General features: G+C 41.8%; 1 protein-coding gene across 3 annotated transcripts in view; it reads left to right on the top strand.

Annotated features, from left to right (window-relative positions):
* The first annotated feature begins 7685 nt into the window (after positions 1-7685).
* LOC122201670 (minichromosome maintenance complex binding protein) overlaps positions 7686-26462 on the top strand; it is a 47614-nt gene continuing 28837 nt past the window's right edge. For 2 of the 3 annotated variants that reach the window (XM_042907531.1, XM_042907530.1), the window contains exon 1: positions 7686-7835. In XM_042907531.1, coding sequence (XP_042763465.1) covers positions 7778-7835 — 58 coding nt within the window. In that variant the 5' untranslated portion in view covers positions 7686-7777. Of the gene's footprint in view, positions 7836-20995; positions 22143-26462 lie in introns of those variants that run through there. The other variant, XM_042907532.1, reaches the window with a different exon arrangement.

Genomic DNA, 26462 nt, shown 5'->3' with positions numbered 1-26462 from the left:
CCTGACTGCCCCTGGTTTGGGCCTCTAGAAATACTTCCTCAGTCTACAGTCCTCCCTGGCCTCAGCTCTGCCCTCAGGGAGGTTTCTTCTTGTCCCTGACCATCCATGGCTATATCCCAAGTGGCACGAGGAGGCATGTCCTCTTTGGGGGCTGTACAGTTTTGGTAGCCCACTGTCTCTCCTATAAGTCTGGCGCCTGAGACTTGCCTTAAAACTTGACAAGTTGCAGACTTTTTCAGGCCAAGCTCCTGGCATTTTATTTCCTGAAAGTTCCATGTTCTTTACTTTCTTGTCTGACTTGAGCCCTTTTTCTGTCAGCCTAATAGGTATAGGTGGGAAAGCTACATCCTTGATCTGACCTTTGCCATAAGGCAGGATTCTTTAGTTTACTAGAGAAATCTTAAAAGACCCTTGGAAATGCCTTTCAGCAAGATTCTTACCTCCTCTGATCTGAATACTGAGGCCCTAGTCTCTCCTGTGCTGCCTCACTTGATGGTCCTGGCTACCTGTGGCTATCGAGGTCTGGAAATGTGGCTGTCTGAATTGAGAAGTGCTGTAACTGTAAAATGCACACCAGATTTCAAAGAGCTCATTCTAAAAAAAGAAGACAAAATATTCATTAATAACATTTATATTGGTTATTCCAATTACAATATTTGGAATATGTCGAGTTAAATATAATACCAAAATTTTTTAAGTTTGTTTATTTTTGAGAAAGACAAACCCAGTGGGGGGGAGGGGAGGGGCAGAGAGAGAGGGAGAGAGAGAACCCCAAGCAGGATCCACACTGTCAGCACAGAGCCCAATGTGGGGCTCAAACTCATGAAACCATGAGATCAGGACCTGAGTTGAAACCAAGAGTCAGATGCTTAACTGACTGAGCCACCCAGGCACCCTACTATTAAAATTAATGTTATCTGTTTCTTTTTACTTTTTTTTTTTTTAACATTTATTTAGTTTTGAGAGATGGAGACAGAGACAGCGTGAGTGGGGGAGGGGCAGAGAAAGCGGGAGACACAGAATCTGAAGCAAGTTCCAGGCTCTGAGCTGTCAGCGCAGAGCCCAATGCAAGGCTTGAACTCATGGACCATGAGATATGACCTGAGCTGAAGTTATAGGCTTAACCGACTGAGCCACCCAGGTGCCCCTCTTTTTACTCTTTAAATCAACTTTATTGAGGTATAATTTACATGATAAATGCATGAACTGTAAGTATACAATTTTATGAGTTTTGACAAAAATATCAGTATAGAATAAATCCATCACCCTACGGATGCCTGAGTGGCTCAGTTTGTCGAACGTCCAACTCTTGATTTCAGCTCAGCCGATGATCTCATAGTTTGTGGGATTGAGCCCCACATCTAGCTCTGCACTGACAGCACAGAGCCTGCTTGGGATTCTCTCTCTCCCTCCCTCTGTGCCCCTTCCCCACTCATGCATGCACACTATTTCTCTTCCTCCCTCTCTCAAAAATAAAACATTTAAAAATTTTTAGAATGTTTTATTTATTTTTGAGATAGAGAGTACAAGCAGGAGCGGGGGAGAGAGACAGAGAGAGGGAACAGAAGATCCGAAACAGGCTCTGCGCTGACAGGAGCAAGCCCCACGCACGGTTCAAACTCACAAACTACAAGACCACGATCTAAGCCAAAGTTGGACGCTCAACCAACTGAGCCACCTAGGCGCCCCATCAAAATAAATATATTTTTAAAAAAATAAATCCATCATCTTAGACTATTCCTTTGTGTTCCTCTTTCCAGCCAATTAATAACTTCATAAATTCTATTCCCAGCCCTATTCCACCACTGATCTACTTTCTATTTTTTACATTTTTACATCTGTCTTTAGTAAGTTTTGTATAAATGGAACCATATAGTACATATTCTTTTGTGTCTGACTTCTTTTGATTAATATAATGTTTTTGAGGTCCATCCATGTCATGTGAATCATAGGTCATTCTTTTTTCCTTGTTAAGTAGTGTTTTATTATACGACTCTACCACAATTTGCTTATCCATTCATTGGTTGGTAGACATTTAGGTTGTTTCAAATTTGGGGCTATTATTATTAAAGTTGCAATGAAAATTTATGTAAAAATCTTCATGGGAAATGTTTTCATTTCACCTAGGAGTAGAATTACTGAGTCTTATTGTCATGTATGTTCAACTTTGTAAGAAATTGCCACATGATTTTCCGTCTTTTTTTTGAATGTTTATTTTTGAGAGAGAAAGAGACAGAGTGTGAGTGGGGGAGGGGCAGAGAGCAAGGCAGAGACACAGAATGTGAAGCAGGCTCCAAGCTGTCAGCACAGAGCCCGATAACTGTGAGATCATGACCTAAGCCAAAGTCAGATGGTTGACTGACTGAGCCACCCAGGTGCCCCTTTTCCATCATCTTATTTCCCCACTGTATCATCTTATTTTCCCACCAGTAATATCTATACTTGGTGTTGCCAGTATTTTAAATGTTGGCCATTCTAATCGGTGTGTAATATTATCTCACTATGGTTTCTTGTTTGTTTGTTTTCTATTTATTTAGAGAGAGAGAGAAAGAGAGCGTGTGTGCACATTCAGGCACATTCAGGGTGGGAGGGGCAAAGGGTGGGTGGGTGAGAGAGAGGGAGAGAGAGAGAGAGAGAGAGAGAGAGAGAGAGAGAGAGAGAGAGAGAGAATCTCAAGCAGTTTCCACACCCAGTGCAGAGCCTGATGCAGGGCTCCATTTCACAACATTGAGATCATGACCTTAACTGAAATCATGAGTCAGGGGCTTAACCAACTGAGCCACCCAGGTGCCTCAGTTTGTTTTCAATTTTTTTTTAATTTTTTAATGTTTTTTAATTTATTTTTGAGACAGAGAGAGACAGAGCACGAGCAGGGGAGGGGCAGAGAGAGGGGGAGACACAGAATCTGAAGCAGGCTCCAGGCTCTGAGCTATCAGCACAGTTTGTTTTCAATTTTTAATTGAAGTATAGCTGATATATATTTCAGGTGTAAAATATATTGATTTGACAGTTATATACATTATGAAATGCTCACCACCACAAGTGTAGTTTCTACCTGTCACCAAAGTTATAACAATATTATTGATTATATTCCCTATGCTGTGTTTTTCATTCCCATGACTTATTGATTTTATAATTAGAAGGTTGCACCTTTTGGGACACCTGGGTGGCTCAGTCGGTTAAGTGTCCGACTTCAGCTCAGGTCATGATCTCACAATTTGTGAGTTTGAGCCCCACGTCAGACTCTGTGCTGACAGCTCAGCTGCTTCAGATTTTATGTGTGTGTGTGTGTCTCTCTCTCTCTGCCCCTGCCCTGCTTGTGCTTTGTATATCTCTAAAAAATAAATAAACATTAAAAAGTAAATAAATAAAAAAGAAGTTTGTACCTTTTATCAACTCTTAATGTGACTAGTAATAACTTTTAATTTACATATATGGCTTGCACAATATTTCTGGGAGGCTGAATATACAAACAATGGCCAGACCATATTTAACAAAAGAACTCTGACAACCTCTGCAGCGATTGGCCTAGAAAAGTCAGAACTTGGTCAATGAGTCCAACTTCCCTAGTAGTTGCCCCCACTCACTCCTCAGAAAACAGGGATAGTTAAGAAATCCCTTCTTGTTTCTGTGTTCCAAGAAAGGATTATAAATGCAAAAGACCAACTCATTCTTGAAAATTCCAACATAAGGCTCACCTCCATCCTTCCTCAATGACTTCCTGGCTTTATGAAACTCAAAATTTACCACTCTCCTTTGAGATGTTTCTGAACGAACATTCTCCCTACTGCAACAGCATAAATGAAATCAATCTCCTTCATTGTCTCAGGCATTTCATCTTTCACTGATTGCTACCTTCCTTCCAACCACTAAACTAGAGCCACCTTACTTTGTGTTTGTTGTGATAACACCCCACTTACACCACTTGCTGAATTACTTAGAGTAATGCTAGCAGTTGTGACAAAGAGGCCTCAGAATGCAATGTTCATATAAAAATCCAGGCTGTCACACAGAGTCGTTCTAGTCATCACCATCCTGTCCATCACAAAGGAGGAAAGAACATATCCAGGCCAAAAGTTTTCTCCAAAGAAATTGAGGGGGAAGTTCCGGACATAACATTTGCTCCCAGTTCATTGGTAAGAACCTAGCTGCAAAGAAGGCTGGGAAATGTAGTCCCTCGTTGGGCAACCAGCCTCAGCTCTATGTCTGTAGGTAGAAAATGCAGGTCTTCCCTAGGAAATCTATCTATAGCTATGGAAGATGGAGGAAACAGATTTTTCTGAAGGGTCAGTGAAACCATGAAAGGAAAGAGAATCTTACGGATAATGGATAATGGTGGTAGGAGATCCTAGGAAGACAGTTTTGTACCAGAGGTAAAGGGCAACAAGTCTAGATCAGAACAGGTCAAAAGGCTCTGGGAAAGATACCCAAGAAAAGGTGTCTAAACACCGAGAGAGGAAATTTAGGCAACGGATGGAAAATGTGTATTATCCATTCAGAAACCATTTATTGAGCACCAGTGCTATGCCAGGCACTGTTCTAGGTGCTAGGGAATGAAATAACATGTAACTACCAAAATCATTGCTTCATGGATCTTACAGTCTAGTGCAAATTCTAGTGCAGTTGAGGCTTAATTAATAACAAATGTGTAGAAAACTAGCAAATGTTTAAAAAAATTTACTCCACCCTGAAGGCGACTGCATTCAACTCTTTCTGCTGATTCTTTCAGGATTTCTGTTTCCAAATTAACATGATTACGTTGCCACTTCTGATGTTTTTCCTGTTTGCATTATATTGTTGACTTTCCAGGTGAACAATGAGGATTTTGCCCCTTTTGATCTTTGTCCTCATCACATATATGAACCCTTTCCCCCTAGCCTCTCGCTGAAGTTAAATTATAACATTGGTTAGATTAACACTCAAGTTTTACCTTTATCATCATTACATAAAGATGATTCATAGCCAAATCATATAATAAGTTGTCATTATTTTAATTTTTGTTTGCAAGCTTTGTTTTCCTAGGCTTGGAACACTCTTCCCTCACTTTTTGCCTAGTTACCTCTTATTTATCTTTCAAGTCCTAGGGTAAATGTCACATTTCAGGAAAGTCCTCAAACATCCTTTGCCTTTACCCCACAGAGGTAGACAGGGTTATTTAATGCCCTCCTTAAAAATATAGGCTTGGTGTGGGGGCAGCGGTGCCATTCGTGGTGGTGGGAAGTCAAATCTTGCCACAGAGATGTGCTTTTATGGATCCTCCCTGGCCTCTTACATTTTCATAACTACTTAGTAATAGTATCAACACATCTTGCCACAGAAAAATTAGGTGTTATGATCATTCACATTTTAAAATAATGACATTTCGGGGTGCCTGGGCGGCTCAGTTGAGCATCAGACCTCGGCTCAGGTCATGATCTCACCATTTGTGAGTTCGAGCCCCAGGTCCGGCTCTGTGCTGACAGCTCAGAGCCTGGAGCCTGCTTCAGATTCTGTGACTCCCTCTCTGCCCCTCCCCTGCTTATTCTCTCTCTCTCTCTCAGGAATAAATAAATGTTAAATATATGTATATGTATATGTATATATATATACATGTATATGTATATATATATATATACATATATATAAACAAAATGAAATAATGACATTTCAAAAGCACCGTGGGGTCTCTTTAAGTAAATCTGAGCGATAGTTTGTTTCTAAGTCACTAAATACAGAGGAAGAAACCTAAAGCTCCAGTGTTCCTCGCCACTGTTGACTTGGTATCCATCGGCAATTTCATATGAAGCAAATCAATCTGCAATTATTATAACTTAAAAGCAGACATTTTCACGTCCGCATACATTTAATTTGCCCGTTACTGGTCAAGACACTAACATATGGGATTTCTCCATTTAATACAAGGGACTTGGCAACCCTCTCTGCTAAACACATGAATAAATGAACAACGTGGTGGTAGTGCCCTGGATTTGAAACTCCGTTTTCTCAGCTCACCCAAACTCACAAGAGCCAGACGTATAATCCAGTAGACCAATTAATTAGTTCACAATGAGAAATACAAACCACCCGCCTTTGCCCTAAGTAGGGCTTGAGCTTCGAGTTCAGTTCTTATTCTCAGGCTTCCCACTTTCCAGTCTCCATTCAGATCATCCTCCTTCTGTTTAACACGCTCTTTCTTCAGCTCTGGATAATACAGTTTTCTCAGGTGTGTTCCAGTCCTAGGAGAAACATGCTGTTTCATCCCTGAACTTGGATGTTTTTCTGAATTCCCTCACTAAAAGTTTACCCCTAGATTTGATCTTTTTGTGTGTGTTAATGCCACCATCTTCAATCTTAGGGTATCCAGAGAGAGGCACACATTGTTTTACTCTGCTTAGCTTTACTGCCTTTCCCAAATACTGCGCTTTTTCACAAATTGAAAGTTGGTGACACCACCATTTGGCGCAAGTCCATTGAGGCTATTTTTCCAAGACCATTTGCTCACTGGGTATCTCTACGTCAGGTTGTGTTAGATCTTGGCAGTATTTCAAACATTTTCGTTATTACTACATTTGTTACGGTGGTGATCTGTGATCAGTGATCGTGACTTGCTGAAAGTTAAGATGACAGCATCTTTTAAGTTAAAAAATATTTTTAAATTGACATATATACTTTTTAAGACTTAAATCTATTGCACGCTTGATAGACTACTGCATAGTGTACACATAATCTTCATGTGCCCTGGGAAACCAAAAACTTCATTTGATTTGCTTTATTATGATTTTCGCTTTATTGAGATGGTGTGGCACAAAGGGGCAGCATTTCGAAGGTATGTCTGTACACACCTTCTGCAGGAACCTGCCAAAGCTCCCTGGTTGTTTCCAGCTTCTAGGCAGAGGCAGACAGGTACGTTTCCACAGTTAGGAGCTTGCCTCTCAAATTATGAACTCGTCACTCTACCACAGTGCCAGAGGTCCAGCAAAGGGCGCCTGTGAGTTTTCAAAGTACCCCTTATCCAAATGTATACCTCCCCCAGTGGGATAAGACTTTATGCAGCTGAGGGAGTCACTGTATGGGTGTTTCAGGCAGGGCGCCACAGAAAGGAGCAAAACAAAACAAAACAAAACTAGCACCAAGAGGGGATGGACCGACACCCAGGGCTGTTTTGCCCACTGATTTTGCCCAGAGAGGACCTGAAGGTCTCCTTGGGCTTGTGCTTTTGGGCTGCTGCGCCCTCCAGCCTGTGCAAGGGCTCGTATTACGAATTAATAAACCGGACCTCGGGAACTTCCCCCTTCACACTAGCACAGCGTGACAAAACGCGATACGCACAGCTCAGCCTCGACGCCTTTCCACCCACCAGCCCTGCGCGCCCTTCCTTTTGCCCATCTCCAAGATGGCGGCCGCCCCGCCGCCGCGTCGCCGCCGCGTCCTGGCTCCGCCCCGCCCCACCCCCGCGCTCCCGCCGCCCCTCCTCCCGCCCTCGGGGCCGCGCCGCGCGCTCCCGCCGCCCCTCCTCGCGCGAGCTCCACCCAGGTCGCAAGCAGCGCGGTCGGCGGCGCCTATTTCCCGCCATTGTGCGAAGTGGAGGCTGGGGGCCCGCACGCGCCGCCTGCCCGTGGCCAGCTGCTCCTTGGCTGCCGCCGCCACAGCCGCCGTTCCCTGAGGCGCGGGCAGGCCGGGCGGCCCGCGCCCCGAGGCTCGCCGTGCGTGGGAGGGCGCGGGCGACGAGCGGCCGAGCCCCCGAGGAGGAGCCGCGGCGCGGGACGCCGGGCCGCGCCGGCCCCGGCCCGTCGGCGAGATGCCCTGTGGGGAGGATTGGCTCAGCCACCCGCTCGGGATCGTGCAAGGTTTCTTCGGTGAGTGGCGGCGCCGGGGGCGGGCTGGGCGGGCCGCTGAGTTTGCCGAGCCCGGGGCCCGGCCCCGCCGCGCGGCCCCACGCGGGGCTCCCCCGGAGGCTGGCGTGGCCGGCCAGGCCTGCGCGGAGACACCCCCGTGCCGGGGCCCGTGCCCGTGCCGGTGCCCGGGCCGCGGCTTCCCCGGCCGGCCGCAGGTGCCTCCCACCTGCCCGATTCGTGATTCGCGAGCGGCCAAGGTTACGCGGCGAGGAGCCGGCGACCGGCCGTGATTGCCGGCCTCGCTCCCCTCCGTGGCGCACCGGGGACCCGCGCCCCGCGTTTGACGCTTCGCGGAAGGGTCCTTGAACCTTCGGGGGGCCCGCCGAGACGGGGCGAGGAAAAGCACTTTGCCTATGGGAAGCCTGCAGGATATTTCAAAACTTCCGGTGTGTCGGGGGAGTGCTCGCTCGCAGCAGAAGTTGGCTCTAACTACTGTATTACACACATCCTCCCTTTTCGCGATAAGATTAGGGGTGACAGCTTAATTTTTTGTTATGACTTTAAAGCCTATTTAGTACACGTCTGCTTTCGTGCCAGAGCTAGCAAGAAATGTTGAACTCAGCTGAGTTCCTACGTAGAAAAGGGCTTTGAATGCTGCAGACCAGCTTAGTAAATTTTAGTTGTAGTTCTTGTTAACGCTACTTTTCTGCTAAGCATCCATGGAGGAAAATTGAGGCTTGTTTGCGGTTAACTGGGCATTTTAACCCCCCTCCCCGTTCTTTTTGCACTTACGAGTGGTGGAGGCAAACCAGAAATCACTGTTAGATGGTGGCACCTGGAGGTAGCTTAGCAGTGAGTGGCCTTAGCTCACTTAAAACACCAGGCGGGTGTTAGTGAGAACGCCTTGATCTAGAAGCTAGTCTCCAGCAGCCAAAACCAGTGGCGTAAAATGCACGTATTTCTTGTAGGAGGGATTCAGCAACTCTTTATTCATTTTCCCTATAATTTGAACTAGTTTAGTTTTCTGGTTTCCCAGGCTGAAACTAGAAGCAGTAAATTAGAAGGCCTGTGTAGGCATCAGGACTGAGTCCGTGAACACTGACAACCTGATAAAGAAGTCTAAAACTATGTGTATATATATTTTTAAAGGCAAATTTTTTTTTGGTTTTTTTTGTTTTGTTTTTTTTACTATATCCATAAGGGTGCTTTGAGGAAAGGACATATAGTCCTCCACTAAATCCTAGTAATTGATGTTCACATTACTGGAACCCATAATTGATGTCCAAAATAATGGCTCCAAAATGTGGAGTGAAGATTAAATTGCACAGTTGGTTTAGGTCGCTGTAAATGCATAGGTACTTCTCAGGGAAAATCCATCAAAAGTGAAACGTTTTGGGGCACCTGGGTCGCTCAGTCGGTTAAGTGTCCCACTCTTGGTTTCAGCTCAGGTCATGACGTAACGGTTCATGAGTTTAAGCCCCGCATCGGGCTCTGCGCTGATGGTGCAGAGACTGTTTGGGATTCTCTCCCTCCCTCTCCCCCCCTCCCCCCTCCCTCTCCCCCTCCCCCTCCCCCTCCCTCCCCCCTCTCCCCCCTCCCTTTCCCCCCTCTCCCCCCTCCCTTTTCCCCCTCTCCCCCCTCCCTTTCCCCCCTCTCCCCCCTCCCTTTCCCCCCTCTCCCCCCTCCCTTTCCCCCCTCCCCCCCTCCCTTTCCCCCCTCCCCCTCCCCCTCCCCCTCCCCCTCCCCCTCCCTCTCCCCCTCCCTCTCCCCCTCCCCCTCCCTCTCCCCCTCCCCCTCCCTCTCCCCCTCCCCCCTCCCTCTCCCCCTCCCTCCCTCTCTCTCTCCCTCTCTCTCCCCCTCCCTCCCCCGATTGTCCTCTCTCTCTCTCTCTCTCAAAAATAAATAAACTTAGAAAAAAAAAGTTTTGGTGCTTAAGGGCAAAGTTCCAGTTATGGATATTTAGTAAATTTCCCACACCCTGATCTTGCTGGATAAATAAGATGACTTTATATTTGATGTAGTTTTGAAAGTATTTGTCATGTTTTGTTTCCTATGTGTATGATCCCAAGGGACACATTATAGTACAGAAAGGGTATAATTTGGATAAAAATACTGGCTTTACAGTATTTTGTAAATTTTGTAAGTTGCTATGGGCACCTGGATCTTGTTGAAATGTTTCCCTACAGAATGTCTTATTTCCCCATATAGATTGTTTTATAGAGAAGAAAATAATACTGCTTTATAGCCATAATTTTTTTGTACAAGCTGTTCTGAAGTATATGTTTTTACTGTATTTTCCTACTGCCATGAATATGTTGAGTACCTTTGTAATAACAGCATTACAGGTATGTTTCTGTGAGAAGTAGGTCAGGTGTTAAACTTGTAGACTCTTTTTGGTTTTGTAGTAAATTGTTTCAAATTGATTTTTCACCCAGTTAGAGAAATGACTGTTGTGGTTTATGAGGCCTTTCTTGGCTCCACCCCTACCTAGTTCTCAGACCTCACCTTATCACTACATTCCCTCTCCTACTGAACCCTCTTTCAGTTCTTTAATTTTGGACCTTGCCTCTAGACCTTCTGCATCTCAGCTCTTTCCTTTGCCTGGCCCCCTCCTCATTCCACTTGTACTTTCCTGGCTAAATCTTCTTTTGGAAACCTAAGTTAAGTACCCCTTGCTTCGGTTACTGCAGGATCCTTTGTGTCCTGGAAATTAGTATACGTTAACCCTAAAAATAAAACTGCCAGTTATTTTACCAGTAAAAATGGGTTTACTGGGAAATAACAGAATTACAGTGTGGGACATGCATGCAAGCTAAGGCAAACCATAGACAAGTCCCACAAACAAAGGAGAGGAACTTTATTTTATAAAGGAGGAGGAAGTTGGGACGGGTTATTTTGAAGGGAAGCCCATTGGAGAAAAAGGTTCAAGGTGATGCTGGTTTCTCACTGGCTGAGTTGCAGGGATAGTAGATATCTCATAGGAGATGCAATGTACATCTCTCTCTGTTGGGGCCTGTAATTGATACTTACCTGTTAAAGATTTTTTTGTAAGGGATCTTCAATTGATAATTCTTCTTGTAATTAACATTGAGTGGTAGAGCTCCCCCTTTCAGCCTCCCAAGTCCACTTTAGTGAGGTTTCCCTTTATTAATTTTCACATATGTAAAGCAAGTTGTTGAAAGTACTTGTTTCTTGGGTTCCTTTGCTATATTTTTTCTCAGCACATTCAGGGCCTGTCTCTGACTTATTCACCAGTATATCTTCATTGCCTGGAATGCACCTTGCACAGTGAAAATGCTCAGTGAACATGTGTCAGAGGCAGTGGAAAGACTGATGAATGAATCAGAAATGGTGTGAATTGGGGTGGTTACTGTGAGCGCAGGTCTCAGACATAGGACAGTCCTGTAACAGGAGGCGGACCTCCTGTTGATTCAGAGAATTCATGATCATACCAGGTATGAGCTACGTTCACATGCAAGTCCTGATTCTTCTTCATTTGGATAGGAAACTTTGAAATTCTGTGAGTGGCCAATCATAACTACCTGGGTCATAATTCATCTTTGCGAATCAATCTGTACTTTAATTTGTATCTGCCATGTTATAATTGCACATTTTTTTAAAAATGCACATTTTTGGGGCGCCTGGGTGGCGCAGTCGGTTGAGCGTCCGACTTCAGCCAGGTCACGATCTCGCGGTCCGTGAGTTCGAGCCCCGCGTCGGGCTCTGGGCTGATGGCTCGGAGCCTGGAGCCTGTTTCCGATTCTGTGTCTCCCTCTCTCACTGCCCCTCCCCCGTTCATGCTCTGTCTCTCTCTGTCCCAAAAATAAATAAAAAACGTTGAAAAAAAAAAATTAAAAAAAAAATAAAAATGCACATTTTTTTCTGTAAGCCCTCATAAAGTGTCATTAATGTTTCACTTGGAGTTTCTTAAAGATTTTATGTACAGGACATTGAGATCCAAAGCTTTAAATTACGATCTAGGAATACTTCAGCATTATCTTTGTTGGCCTCTGTTATGTGTATAGTGCTAATGGCTGAGTCCCTACAATGATTATTTAGTGATCCATATCAGATTGCTTCCTTTAAACAAAGGCAGGAATAATAATTAAAAACAATTTTGGGGGGCGCCTGGGTGGCTCAGTCGGTTAAGCGGCCGACTTCGGCTCAGGTCATGATCTCGCGGTCCGTGAGTTCGAGCCCCGCGTCGGGCTCTGTGCTGACAGCTCAGAGCCTGGAGCCTGTTTCGGATTCTGTGTCTCCCTCTCTCTGACCCTCCCCTGTTCATGCTCTGTCTCTCCCTGTCTCAAAAATAAAAAAAAATAAAAAAAAAAACAAAAAACAATTTTGGTATACTTTTTTTTTTTTTCTCCTAATCAGTTTTTATTTAAAAGAAATTTTTTTCTTCCTTCACTCAGGTCCTCTCCACTGTACCACATTAACCCTGAAAGACTAGCTATACTCATTCCTGTCCTCTGCTGCCTCAGTTTCTGTTGAATGGTGTTCTTCTCTGGTATGACTATACCCACACAGGTGGCTCCAACAAGCACCAGGAAGAATGAACGTTGGTGGAGCCATCCACGGGAAGCATGATGCACTCAGCTCTCAGACAACCATGAAATAAATGAGAGGGCTTCTGTTGTAGCCTATCTCCATTTTCAACCACTCATTCTCATCCTTGAGTGGTAGCTGTTGAAGTGGAATTTGCTTTATTTAAACGAAGACTCGTAAGACAAGATTTCTAGATCTAACTGTTGGTTAGAAAAAACAGATAAAATAAATTTTCTTAGGGCAGCTGACTGGTTCAGTCAAAGGAGCGTTCTACTCTTGATCTTGGGGTCATAAGTTTGAGCCACATGTTGGGTATAGCTATTTAAATTAAAATGCTTTAGGGGTGCGTGGGTGGCTCAGATAAGCGTCAGACCCTTGGTTTTGGCTCATGTCATGATCTCACAATCGTGGGATCGAGCCCCACATTGGGCTCCGTGCTGAGCACGGAGCCTGCTTGGGATTCTCTCTTTCCTTCCTCCTCTGCGCCTCCCCCACTTGCACATACTCTTGCTCTCAAAAAAGAATAAGTAAAAAATTTAAAACACCATTACAAATTTTTTTCCTTACCTGAATTAATAACTTGTCAATTTTGGAAAACGTAGGAATGCTTATTGACTGGTTTCTTTAACTGTTTTTATTTTTTTTATTAAAGTTTTTTTAGTGTTTGTTTATTTTAGAGAAGAGCACAAGTGGGGAGGGGCGGAGAGAGCCAGAGACGGAATCTGAAGCAGGCTGCAGGCTCTGAGCTGTTAGCACAGAGCTGGACAACCCACGAACCATGAGAAGATGACCTGAGCTGAAGTGGGGCGCTCAACCGACTGAGCCACCCAGGCGCCCCTTTTTCACTGTTTTTAGATCGTTGGTTGGGTCAAGATCATTATTATTGGTTATATTCAAAGTACTGTGGTTATATCCAACAACCAGAACTAGACTAAAAGAGCAGTGTTATGTGGAGGAGGGCAGGGAGAAGTATTTGGTCACTAGCATTTTAAAGAATTTAAAGCAATAATAAAATTGACTAAAAGTTTGCTTTTTTATTGTCACCACGATTCTGGACAGACAATTCATCCCCTTTTGTTTGTACCCATCTTGGATCTCTCCTATCATCCTGACCTTGGTAGGCCACTGAAAAAAGGCATTTGTTACAAGGCTATGGAGCCCAAAGATAGGGAGGATGTCTTGGCGTCCCAAGAGTAGAATCTGGAACTGGAAAGCTGGCAAGAATCTAAGCAGCTCTTCTCAGATTTTCTTCTTAGGCTATATTCATCTCTGCACACGAACTTTATCTGTCTCTACTCCACAGCTCCCAAATTCACTTGGTCTCAGTTCCACACTAGTTAGCATCTTTATCTTAATCTCAGATTCCAGGGTTAGAGAATCTGATTGGTCCAGCATGGCGTCAGGAGTCCACTCGTGCACTAACAAGCTGTGTCCAGGGCACAGAGTTATATAGGACCGTCCTGACTTTTGAGTCCCACACCTCAACGCTGGGGCAAGTTCTCCGAGAAGAAGAATGGATTGGGCACCTGTGGCAAAAGGTGTAGATATGTATGTATGCATTTTTAAATAATAGCTCACACGTGATTTTAAGAAACATGGTAATAAGTAGAAGGATGCCCTTTTCCCACTGAAGTAACCACTTGTGATCCTACTTTTAGTGCCTTTATTTGTGTTTTTTTTATTGAGATCTAACACACAGACATGAAATTAATCATTTAGGTATGTATACTTCAATGGTTTTTAGTATATTCACAGTGGTATGCAGCCATCACCACTATCATTTCCATCATTCCCAAAAGAAACTCTGTACCTATTAGCAATCACTCCCAATTGCCCCCTCCTCCATTCTCTGTCAATCAGTCTACTTCTGTTTATGATTTACCTATTCTGGACATTTGTATAAATGGAATAATACATGTGGGCTACTGTGTCTGGCTTTTCACATAGCTTAATATTTTCAAGGTTCAACCATGCAGTGGCATATATCAGCACTGTATTTCCTTCTTATGACTGAAGATAATATTCCACTGCACGGATATACCACATGTTTATTCGTTCATTCGTGGATGGACCCTTGGGTTGTTTCCACTTCTTGGCTATTGTGAAGCGTGCTGCTGTAAATATCAGTGTACAGATTTTTGTGTTTTCACTTCTTTTGGGGTATACCTAGGAATAGGCTTGCCTACTCATAATGGTAATTTATCTTGATGTATATATACATATATATGGTGTGTGTGTGTTTTAGGTTTATTTTGAGAGAGAGAGAGAAAGTGCACACTCATGAGAACAGTGGAGGGGCAGAGAGAGAGAGAGGGAGAGAGAGAATCCCAAGCAGGCTTCGCATAATCAGTCGGGAGCCCGATATGTGGCTTAAACTCACAAACCGTGAGATCATGACCTGAGCCAAAATCAAGAGTTGGATGCTTAACTGACTGAGCCACCCAGGTGTCACTTTTATGTTTAATTGTTTGAGGAATTGCCAAACTATTGTCCAAAGTGGCTGTACCATTTTACATTTTCACCAGCAATGTGTCAGGTTTCCAGTTTCTTACATCTAACATTTGTTATTTTCTGTTTTATTAGTTATAGCCATCCTAGTGGGTGTGAAGTGATAACTTCTTATGGTTTTGATTTGCATTTCTCTAATGACTAATGATAATAGCATATTTTAATATGCATATTGGCCATTTGTATATTTTCTCTGAAGAAATGTGTATTCAAATCCTTTGCAAATTTTTTAGCTGGGTTTTGTCTTTTTATTGCTGAGACTTGAGTTCTTTGTATATTCTGCATACTAGACTTACCAGATATATGTGATTTGCAAATATTTCTACCATTTTGTGGATTGTCTTCACTTTCTTGGTGTAATGCATTTCAATGTAAGCTTTTAATTTTTTGTGCATAATACACCATAGTTTATGTAGAGGAACAGAAAGCACAGAAAAACTTTCATAACATTCTATTTGTATATGTTCAAGTTTTTAATTTGATGAAGTCCAATTTATGTCTTCCCTTTGATTGCCATATTTCAGAACCCATTGTCTAATGCCAGATGTCAAAATTTATACCTATGTTCTAAGAGTTTCAAAGTTTTAGCTCTTAGATTTAGGTGTTTGATTCATTTTGAATTAAATTTTGTATAAGGTATGAGGTAGGGATCCAAATTCATTCTTTTGCACATGGATATCCAGTTGTCCTGGTATCATTTGTTTTTGGCTTATTTTTTACATTTGCCAGTTTATTATAAAAGATATTATAAAGTATTCAGATGGACAGCCAGATGAAAAGGTGCATAGGGTGAGATCTGGAATAGTACCTCGTGCTTTTGTCTCCAGGGAACTGGAGTGTGATAGCTGCCTCCCAGCAGTGGATGCATTTGCCATCCTGGAAACTCCCGCACTGTTTTTTGAATAGTCTGTTCTGCCCACTGAATGGTTGCCATTGAATGACACCTTTGTCAAAAAAATCACTGGACCATAGATGTGTAGCTTTATCTCTGAACTCCCAGTTCCGTTGGTCTATATGTTTATCCTCATGCCAGTACCACATTGCCGTGATTAACTTTGCAGTGTTTTTAAATCAGGAAGTGTGAATCCTTCAACTTTTTTCTTTTTTAATATAGTTTTGGCTCGTTAGAGTCCCTTGCATTTCCATATAAATTTAGAATCAGATCGCCCATTTTTGCAAAGATAGTCAGTGGGCATTTTGGTAGGGATTGCATTGACTCTTTTAGTTCTTTTGATAATAGAGTATAGTTAAGATTACAGACTCTAGAGCCACACTGCTTCTTAACTTCTGAACCATAGTGGGTATTTGGCTCCCTGAGTCATTTTTTAAAATATTTCCTTTTTTTTTTTTTTAACTACTGAATGATTTTCAGTAATAATCATGAAATGAAGCTTAAAGTATTATATATTTCAAAATAGTATAGTTCTACTTATTGCTTCTATCACCTTCTTCTGTACGCACCCCCCCACCCCCACTGATTTTAGAATTTTTTTGTTGAGTTCCACTGTAATGATGTTGTTTCATGTTGGTATGGGTACCGCACATGAGATTGGAAGAATTTTGTTTTAATTGTGTAATTCTTTGAATAACTTCCCAAGTTCCTACAGGACAAAAAAGAAACAATTGATAATTAATAAGTGAATTCCAACTACTTGGCAATGGCAAAGAATGAAATCTGGTCATTTGTAGCAACGTGGATGGAAACTGGAGAGTGTTATGCTAACTGAAATAAGTCAGGCAAAGAAAGACAGATACCATATGTTTTCACTCATATGTGGATTCTGAGAAACTCAACAGAAGACCAGGGGGGAGGGAAGGGGTGGGGGAGTAACAGGGAAGGAGGCAAACCATAAGAGACTCTTAAATACTGAGAACAAACTGAGGGTTGATGAGGGGTGGGGAAAGTGGGTGATGGGCATTGAGGAGGGCACCTGTTGGGATGAGCACTGGGTGTTGTGTGGAAACCAATTTGACAATAAATTTCATTAAATAAGTGAATTCTGATAAAACAAGCAACTACAAAAGATGCAAGTTAGGCAGTTCCCAAAATCGTGCCCCTGATGGTAATGTATTGTCATTGTTAACGTTTTTTCTTTTCCTTTTCCTTTCCTTTTCTTTCCCTTCCTCTTTCCTTTCCTTTCCTTTCCTTTCCTTTTCCCTTTCGTAGAGAGAGCACACACACCAGCAGGAGAGAAGGGCAGAGGGAGAGAGAGAATCCTAAGTAGGCTCCATGGTCAGTGCTGAGGCCCACGCAGAGTTAGATGCAGGGGCTCGATCTACCATCATGAGATCATGACCTGAGCCTAAATTAAGAGTCAGTCACTTATCCAACTGAGTCCCCCAGGCGCCCCTGTTAATATATTTTCGTGATTCATTCTTTAGTTATAAAGCAAATAACAGTTTGATAAGAATATATTTTAGTATTAAATACTAAATTCAGTGCAATATATACGTGTGAGCTAAAATTTGCGCTTCCTATGCCTTTCGTTTCGCACTGTTTTAAATATTAAACACACTCCCAAGTTGTCTCATAGAAGATAGAGTTGAAATAATTCAAGTTCTGTCTCTTCATCTTTACAAACACTGTGGTGTTTATTTAAAATCTGTTGTATGCACGTAGGGCTCTAGAGTGCCACACAGGGATTGGGGGATACTCACTGCCCCTAAGAAACTTTGGACTGTTCTGGACCACTGAGAGATTTACTGTCCAAACAGATGCACTTAGCTGAATCTTGATTGGAAAGAAACTTGACAGTATTTAGTCTTCCTAGCCATGAATGTGGAATATTTCCCCATTTATGTAGTTCTTGTGTTTCTTTCATCAGGCTTTTATAGCTTTCCTCATACAGATCTTATACATATTTTGTTAGATTTATATACAAGAATTTCGTTTTGGGGATGCTAACGTGAATGGTTCTGTGTTTTTAATTTCAGACTCCACTTGTTCATTGATAATATGTAGGAATATGATTGACTTCTGTATACTAACTTTGCATTTTGCAATCTTGCTATAATTGCTTATTAGTTCCAGGCGGGTTTTTCTTTTTGTTGATTCCTTTGGATTTTCTATGTAGAAACATGTCTTCTGTGAACACTTTTATTTTTTCCTTCTTGGCCTGTATACCTTTTCTTTTCTTTTTTTTTTTGTCTTAATGTATTAGTTATGGCTTCTAGTACAGTGTTGAAAATGGTGAGAGGGCCATCATTGCCTTGTTCCTATCTTAGTGTGAAGCTTCTGGTGTTTCACTTATTTTTAATTCTTCAGTTGCTTTCCTTTTGAATGTAGAGGCATATTCTAAAGTTGTTTTTTCTCTCCAACTTTAGATACCATATCAGAGTTTCCATTTCATAAGATGAGGAAATAGTGTCTACACAACCCTCCATTGCTTGTACCCAATTTTTGTCAGTCATTGTGCCACAAATGTGGCACCAAAGTTTACAGTGCTCTAGTGCTTTGTCTGATCGTATTATAAAGGTCAAAAACCAGTGAATAACATTTATGTTATTATGATTGTATAATAGCTTTCCCTACAGAATCTACTAGGGTGTTTGGACCAGTAGGGGAGGAAGTAAAATCCTGTCATTAAATTATTTTGCTTTAAGGACAGTGTTTCTACTTTTTTTTTTTTTTTTTTAACATTTATTTATTTTTGAGACAGAGAGAGACAGAGCATGAACAGGGGAGGGGCAGAGAGAGAGGGAGACACAGAATCTGAAACAGGCTCCAGGCTCTGAGCTGTAAGCACAGAGCCCAACGCGGGGCTCGAACTCACAGACTGTGAGATCATGACCTGAGCCGAAGTCGGACGCTTAACCGACCGAGCCACCCAGGCGCCCCTTAAGGACAGTGTTTCAAGAATCAAGGTCAAAGGTTTCTCTTACACTCCAAAGTTTACTATCAAGCCATAATTTATCATTTTTCATCATGAAATAGGTTTTGCACTTTATCAAGTGCCTAGTTTTCTATCCCCTGAGATGGTTATATTTTTTCTTTAATCTTTTAATGCCATAAATTATACTCTTAGGTTTTCTGGTCATAAACTACTTTTGTATTATTGGGATAAGTACTGCGTGATCATGATTTCTTTTTGAATACTCCATTGGATTCAGTTAATAGTTTATATGGGAGTTTTGCATCTTTATCTTTTGTGAACAGCTTGGCTTGAAAGTGCATAATTTTCTGGACTTGGGACTTCATGGGATTGAGAGGAAAGATCAGCAGTTTTTCTCTCGTGCAATATTAGACATACAATGTTCTTTGACCAGATAGTGATAACCAGAAGAGCTCTGTCTGCCAATCTTGTGGCAGTTTTGGCAGTTCATATTCTTTCAGAAATTTATCTTTCACCTGGATTTTCAAATCTGTTTATAGTTCATAATATTTTGCATAGTTTTTAGTATTTCTGTTATCTATAGCATTTTCCCTTTTTTCATTTTGTTCTACCTGTAGTTACTCTTTCCTTTTAGTATTGTGTTCTGTGTCTTGTTTTTATTTGTATGATTTTGTTCTTTGGGTTTTCTTTGTTCTGAACTGGCTTGCCAAAAAATTTAGCGATCTTAACATTAATTATTTGTATTAGTATTTTTATTCTCCATTTTATTTATTATTTTTCTTATTCTTTGGATTTTCTCTTCTAAAAGCTTCTTAAGTTGAAAAGTAATAAGCTCATCTATTTCCATTCTTTCTTTGTACTTGATAAGCATATTCGAATCTATAACTTCATAAAAACCACCTTAGTAGCCCACAGACATTAAGCTGCACAGCTTTCTTTGTTATCCGTCAGGGAGAATTTCATAATTACTCCCTATGAAGTCCTCTCTAAATTATGGATTATTTATTATCATGGGCTTCTCTGTTTTTAAAAATCATTATAGACGTAAGGGTGCTCATGTATTAAGCTTCCCTTTTGTACTGAGTTCTTATCTTGTCACATTTTGGACAGAGAACATACACCTGGCGTCTGTTGAGGCTTCCTCTGTGACTAGTACGTAGAACTTTTTGTGAATGTCACATGCTAAAAATGTACTCTGGATATTTTTATTTATTAGAGAGCTTACTATCTTCATACCTGCTGTGTATTTAATTTTGTGTTTCATGCTTGATTTATGTTTCTGAGAGGGCTGTGTCAAGTCTTTGTGATTTCTGTTTAGTCTTTCTCCTTAGTTCTGAAAGTTGTTGCTTTATGTATTTTGAGGCTATGCTGTCAGGTACATACACACTTCCTTGAGCAGTACTATGTTAAAACTTAATTTACTTGTATTTGTTTTCTTGCATTTCCTTATTGAACAGAAATTTGACATCATATTCAATAAGTTCTTCCAGCATCTCATTCATATTATTTACTAAGAAAGAACTATGATCTCTTTGTGGATGTTCTTCAACTTCTTCGTTTTTAAAATTTTATTTATTTTGAGAGAGAGGGAAAGAGAGAATCCCAAGCAGCCAGAGCCAGATGCGGGGCTTGAACTCACAAACTACGAGATCATCACCTGAGCCAAAATCAAGAGTTGGACGCTTATTCAACTGAGCCACCCAGGTGCCTCAACTTCCCTTTTGAATTATTCCTCTCATTTGTGCTAGTTGCTTTTTAGGTTTGTTGCTTAATTATGATGGTTGGACTCCCCCCCCCCCCCCCCCCCCCCCCATTGCATTCATGAGTTAATTCTGTTGTTTCTTAGACCTTAGGTCTTCCTCTTTAGCGGATTCTTCATTTTAAATTTAAAAATATTTTTAAGAAATATTGTGTGAGAAGAGAACAAGAGATTCATCACATAATGATAAAACAGTTCACTAAGAGGCCCTACATGTAAATGCACCTAACAGCAGAGCTTCAGAATACAGGAAGTAAAAACTCCTGGAACTGGAAGGAGAAATAGAGAAATTTGTAATTATATAATTATAATTGGAGATTTTACCACTTCTCTTTTAGTACTCTACAGAACAAGCGAATAGAAGATAAGCAAGGATTGGGGCACCTGGGTGGCTCAGTTAAGCATCCAACTTTAGCTCAGGTTATGATCTCCTGGTTTGTGAGTTTGAGCCCTACGTTGGACTCGCTGCTGTCAGTATAGAGCCCATTTTGGATCCTCTGTCCCCCTCTCTGCCCCTCCCCTGCTTGTGTGTGCACATGCGCGTGCTCTCTCTTTCTCAAAAATAAATTTAAAAAAAAAAAGCAAGGATTTGGAAACACTGCAAAACACCATCAACCAAATAAATCTAATTGACATTTGTAGAATGCTCCACCAACATCAGAACATACATTTTTTCTGAGTGCGCATAGAACATTCACCAAGATAAGCCACATTCTGGATTATAAACAAATAATAACAAATCTTAAAGAGTTGAAATCATCAACTATGTTCTCCAACCATAATGAAGTCAGATTAAAAATCAGTAACAGATGACAAGAAAATTCAAAGTTGTGGAAATAATATTTCTAAATAATCCATGGATCAAAAAGTCTCTAGGGGAATTTTAAAATATTTTGAACTAAATGAAAATGAAAACACAGCATATCAAAATTTGTGGGATACAGCCAAAGATGTGCTAAGAGGCATTAAGTGCATTTATCAGAAGAGAAGATCTCAAATCAATAATTTAAGCTTCTGTCTTAAAACTAGAAGAGCAAAATAAACCCAAGTCAAATAGAAGAAAGGAACTAATAAAGGTAAGGCAGAGATGAATGAAATTGAAAATAAGAAAAAAGAGAAAATCAATGAAACCCAAAGCTGTTTGTTTTATTTTTTTAAAAAGATCAGTAAAATACAGAAGCCCATAGCCAGACTAGCAAAGGGGAAAAAAAAAAAAAAAAAAAAGACATAAATTACTAGTACCAGGAATGAAAGAAGAGCTACCACTACAGACTGTATGGACATGGAAAGGATACAAGATAACTCTAAGGACATCAATTCAACAACTTAATGGAGCAGTTCTTCAAAGAACTGTATTTCCTATTTTTACTGTGACAAATCACCACAAACTAAGGGCTTAAAACAGTATAAACTTATTATCTTACAGTTCTGGAGGCCAGAATGATGGGAGTCTTACTGGGTAAAATCAAGTTGTCAACAGGACAGCATTCCTTTCTGGAGGCTCTAGGGGAAAATCTATTTCCTTATTGTTTTCCAGCTTCTGGAGTCTGCCAACATTTCTTGGCTCATGGCTCCTTTCGAGTTCTTTTCTCCTCGCTCTGAAGACTTCTGTCTCCCTCTTCCATGTTAAGGACCCTTGTGATTATATTGGACGCACATGGATAATCTCTCTGCTTTAAGGTCAGCTGATGATCAACCTCAATTCTATCTTCTACCTAAATTCCCCTTTGTCGTGTAATATATTCAGTTTCTGGGGATTAGGATGTGGCCATCTTGGGGCGGGGGGAGGCATTATTCTGCCTACCACTCCACATATTCATACTCCCCCCAAGGTAAAATAACCATCAGCTCTCTCCCTCTTTCATGTGTCTCCCCTACAAAAGCCTCTGTTCTAATTTTTGTTTCTGTGATTTTGCCTATTCTTGGTACCTCATGTGAGTGGAATCCTACAATATTTGTCCTTTTGTGTCTAGGTTATTTCACCTAGCATAATGTTTGTAAGGTTCATTCTTGTTGCTCTCATTGTTTGACAGAGTACAAAGATAATTCATGGAAAAGGATATTTTCAACATAAATGTGGGAACAGTGAGACATTGTTTGCAAGAATATGAATTTTAAAACCTTTAAATCTCATACTTTATACAAAAATTAAAATGTGTCACAGTTTTAAGTATAAAATTTAAGACTGTAAAAATATAAAACTTCTAGACGTAAGTAGAAGATCTTTGTGACCCAGGGTTTGGCAGTAAGATCTTAGACATACACCAAAGACACAATGCATGAAACAAAAATTTGATAACCATCAAAACTAAAAACTTCTGCAAAAAAATACTATTAGAATGGAAAGATAAGCTATTAACTAGAATATATGTGAAAACCATAGATGAGATTTGTATCCAGAATGTATAAAGAAAGCACAATGGTAATTAACCCAGTTTTAAAAAGGGCCAAAGATTAAATAGATGCCTCACCAATTCAGCATCATTAGCCACTAGGGAAATGCAAATCTGAACCAAGATGAGATGTTACACACCTATTAGAACAGCTAAAATTGGAAAACATAGTGACAGTACCAAATGCTGGCAAGGATACAAAGAACTTGATCTTTTATACATTGCTGGTAAGAATGCAAAATGGTACAGCCACTCTGGAAAAGAGGTGGAATCTTAACTGTACATTTACCATATACCCAACTGTCCCATTCCCAGGTTTTTACTTAGAGAAATGAAAGCCTACGTGTACACAAAAACCTCTACACAAATGTTTAGTTGTTTTGTTCATAGTTGTTAAACTTGGAGACAATCTAAATGTCCTTCAGTGGGTAAATGGAGAAACAAATTGTCATTCAGCTATACTGTGGAATACTATTCAGCAATCAATAGAAATGAACTATTGATATACTCCTGTGTTAGGGTTCCCAAGACCACGTCTATCTTGAGAGACTCACTAGAAGGACTTAATGTGACTCCGTGTATAGTTTTATTCAAGGCCAAGATTTATTACAGCAGGATAGTAAAGATACACAGCTGGATCATAAGGGAAAAAGACACAGATGAAGTCTGGAGGAATCCACGTGTAGGCTCCCTTATTCTGTCTCCCCTGGGAGAATTCATGGATTGGAAGACTCTGTTAAGATGTCAGTTCTCCTCAAATTATCTGTAAGTTCAACGCAACCCTAATCAAAATTTCAGCAGACCTGACACAGAAGTCCATGAGCTGGTCCTCACAATTACATAGACATGTTAAGGATGATAATAATCAAGACAAATTTGAAGAACTTAACTATTTGATTTTTAAGACTTAAGACCGAGCCATAATGGTTAAGACAGTAATGAATATAGTATTAAGACAGCATAAAGATAAATAGATCAGTGTAACATAGAGTGTGGAAATAAACTAACATAAGTACAGTGAGTTGATTTTTGATACAAGTGCCAAAGCAATTCAGTGCTAAAAAGAAAGCCTTTTAATTAATGTTGGAACAAGTGGATATCTTTTTGGGGCGAAAATGAGCCTCAACCCCTATGTCACAATATAAACAAAAACATTAATTTGATGTGGGTTTACAGACCTAAGTATGGAAAATAAAAAATGTAGAATATCTTCATGACGTTGGGGGTCAGTTACTATGAAAGAAAAAAAACTTGGCAAATTGGACTTCTCAAAAGACACCACTAAGAATGTCAGAGAGATAAGGGGAAAATAATGTGCCGTGCATATGTATCTGGCTTCATCATCTGTTAGGTGGCATGGTCTTGTTTGTATAACTTTCTTTTTTATTTATTTTTTTAAAAGTAAACTCCACACCCAATGTGGGGTTTGAACTCAACCGCTGTAAGGTCATGAGTTGCATGCTCCACTGACGAGCTGCCCTCCTCCCCTCACCCCCCAGCATGTCATGTTTCTTACTCAGATGCAGTCAGAATAGCAACGTTGCTGTGGCTGTCATGGCTGTGTATCAGCCTTTTCTTTAAACATCCATTTTCACTGAAAGCAAAAATGCCCATTCTTACTTATTTATTGTCCATTTTGGTAATCCTTTATCGGCACTCCTAGTACAACAGCAGCTCTCTTTAGTATGCATCACATTCACTTAGAGGGCATTTTATTTGTGTATTATTTTTTTTTATCGCGATTTACCAACAGCACTTTATTTTGGTCTTCTCGACATCTCGTTCCACGGCCTCCTGGGCCCTTTCTGCCGGGGCATCAGAGTCCAGCGTTGGCACTGGCCGTGTAAACACTGGCTGCAGTTCTCCTCCTCCTCTGTTGTGACTCTGACTTCCTCCTTGCAGACATTCCTTATGGGCATGACCGGTCCTGTCAGCTGGGTTTGACCGATTTGAGGTCTTCCGGAGAGCCCTCCCGGAGAGGGGCAGAGAGAGAGAGAGAGAGAGGGAGACACAGAACCGGAAGCTGGCTCCGGGCCCCGAGCTGTCAGCACGGAGCCGGATACAGGGCTCCAACTCACAAACTGGGAGATCATAACCTGAGCTGAAGTTCGGGACCAAGGGCGTCCGGGAAGGAGGATGGGCTGGGAGCGGTGCTGCCACCAGGGCACGCCGGCCTGCAGGACTCTGCAGACTGGTTCTGCCCTCTTGGATTCCACCGAGATCTCTGGTTCAGGCCGCCTCCTTGTGGACGCCGGCCTCTCGAGACTCTTCTGAGCTGAAGGCCCTGCGGGCTCGCACTTGGGTGTGACGCCGCAGCGGTGGGCAGGCGCAGGGTGCGGGTGAGGCACCAGGCCTTTGGTCTGTGGATCTTCCAAGCTGGCTGGTTGAACCACAGGGCACGCGCCACTGTGGTCCTCGTGGAAGTGGGACTTCGGGGTCCTGCCGTTCCGGCCGCGGGCCGTGGCTGCTCCCAGAGGGGACGGCCAGCGGGAAGGGACGGGCGCCGCAAAGCCATTTAGGCATTTTAAAACGCAGATTGCTAGGCCTCAGCTCCAGAATTTCTGATTCGGTAGGTCTGGAACGGGCTGGAAATTTTGGATCTTTAACAACTACTCAGGTGATTCCAATGATGGTGGTCAGGGCCCGAGCTGAGGACCAGTTTCCCGGTGGATTTAACCCTCGTTGCACATCTGAATCACCTCAGGAGTTTATTCCTCCCTCCTTTTTTCAGAATTAGACTTGGCTCAATTAAATGAAAGTGTTTGGAAGCCCTGCTAAGCATGGTGTTAGTGGAATTTTATGAATATTTCTAACAGAATCGGCTCGTCACAAATAGTTCCTTCCTTTACTTCACGGCACCATAGCACCTGTGTGATGAATATAAATGGTGGAAGTATTGGCTAGCTATGTGGTTTGCTGGTTCTCCCCGAGCAGATAATTCCTAATTCTGTCAATAATTCACTTTGGTCTTGGCCAAATGCTGTAATTTTTTTCAAAGCCTTGGTTTTCTTTTCTTTTTTTTTTTTTTAAGATTTTATTTTATTTTTATTTTTAATGTTTATTTATTTTGGAGAGAGTGAGAGAGTGCAAGCGGGGGAGGGGTTAGAGAGAGAGGTTAGACACAGAATGTGAAGCAGCCTCCAGGGCTTGAGCTGTCAGTGGGGCTTGAACTCAGTGAACCGCGAGACCATGACCTGAGCCAAAGTCAGACGCTTAACTGACTGAGCCTCCCAGACACCCCTAAGATTTTATAAGATTTTATAAGATTTTATCTCTACGTGCAACGTGGGGTTCAAATTTACAACCCCGAGATCAGGAGTTGCTCCACTAACTGAGCCAGCCAGGTACCCCGCTTTTCTTCTCTTTAAAAAACATTTTTTTTTAATGTTTATTTATTTTTGTGAGAGAGAGAGTGAGCGATGGAGGGGCAGAGAGAGAGAGAGGGGGAGACGCAGAATCAGAAGCTGGCTCCAGGCCCCGAGCTGTCAGCACGGAGTCTGACGCGGGGCTCGAACTCACAAACTGTGAGATCATAACCTGAGCTGAAGTCAGCCGCTCAACCAACTGAACCACCCAGGCACCCCTCTTCTCTTTAACATGACATTAG

The sequence above is a fragment of the Panthera leo genome, chromosome D2 (genome assembly GCF_018350215.1).
Source record: "Panthera leo isolate Ple1 chromosome D2, P.leo_Ple1_pat1.1, whole genome shotgun sequence".
Taxonomy (NCBI): Eukaryota; Metazoa; Chordata; class Mammalia; order Carnivora; family Felidae; genus Panthera; species Panthera leo.
Note: the sequence above shows the minus strand (reverse complement) of the source record. Positions and strands in the feature narration are given on the sequence as shown.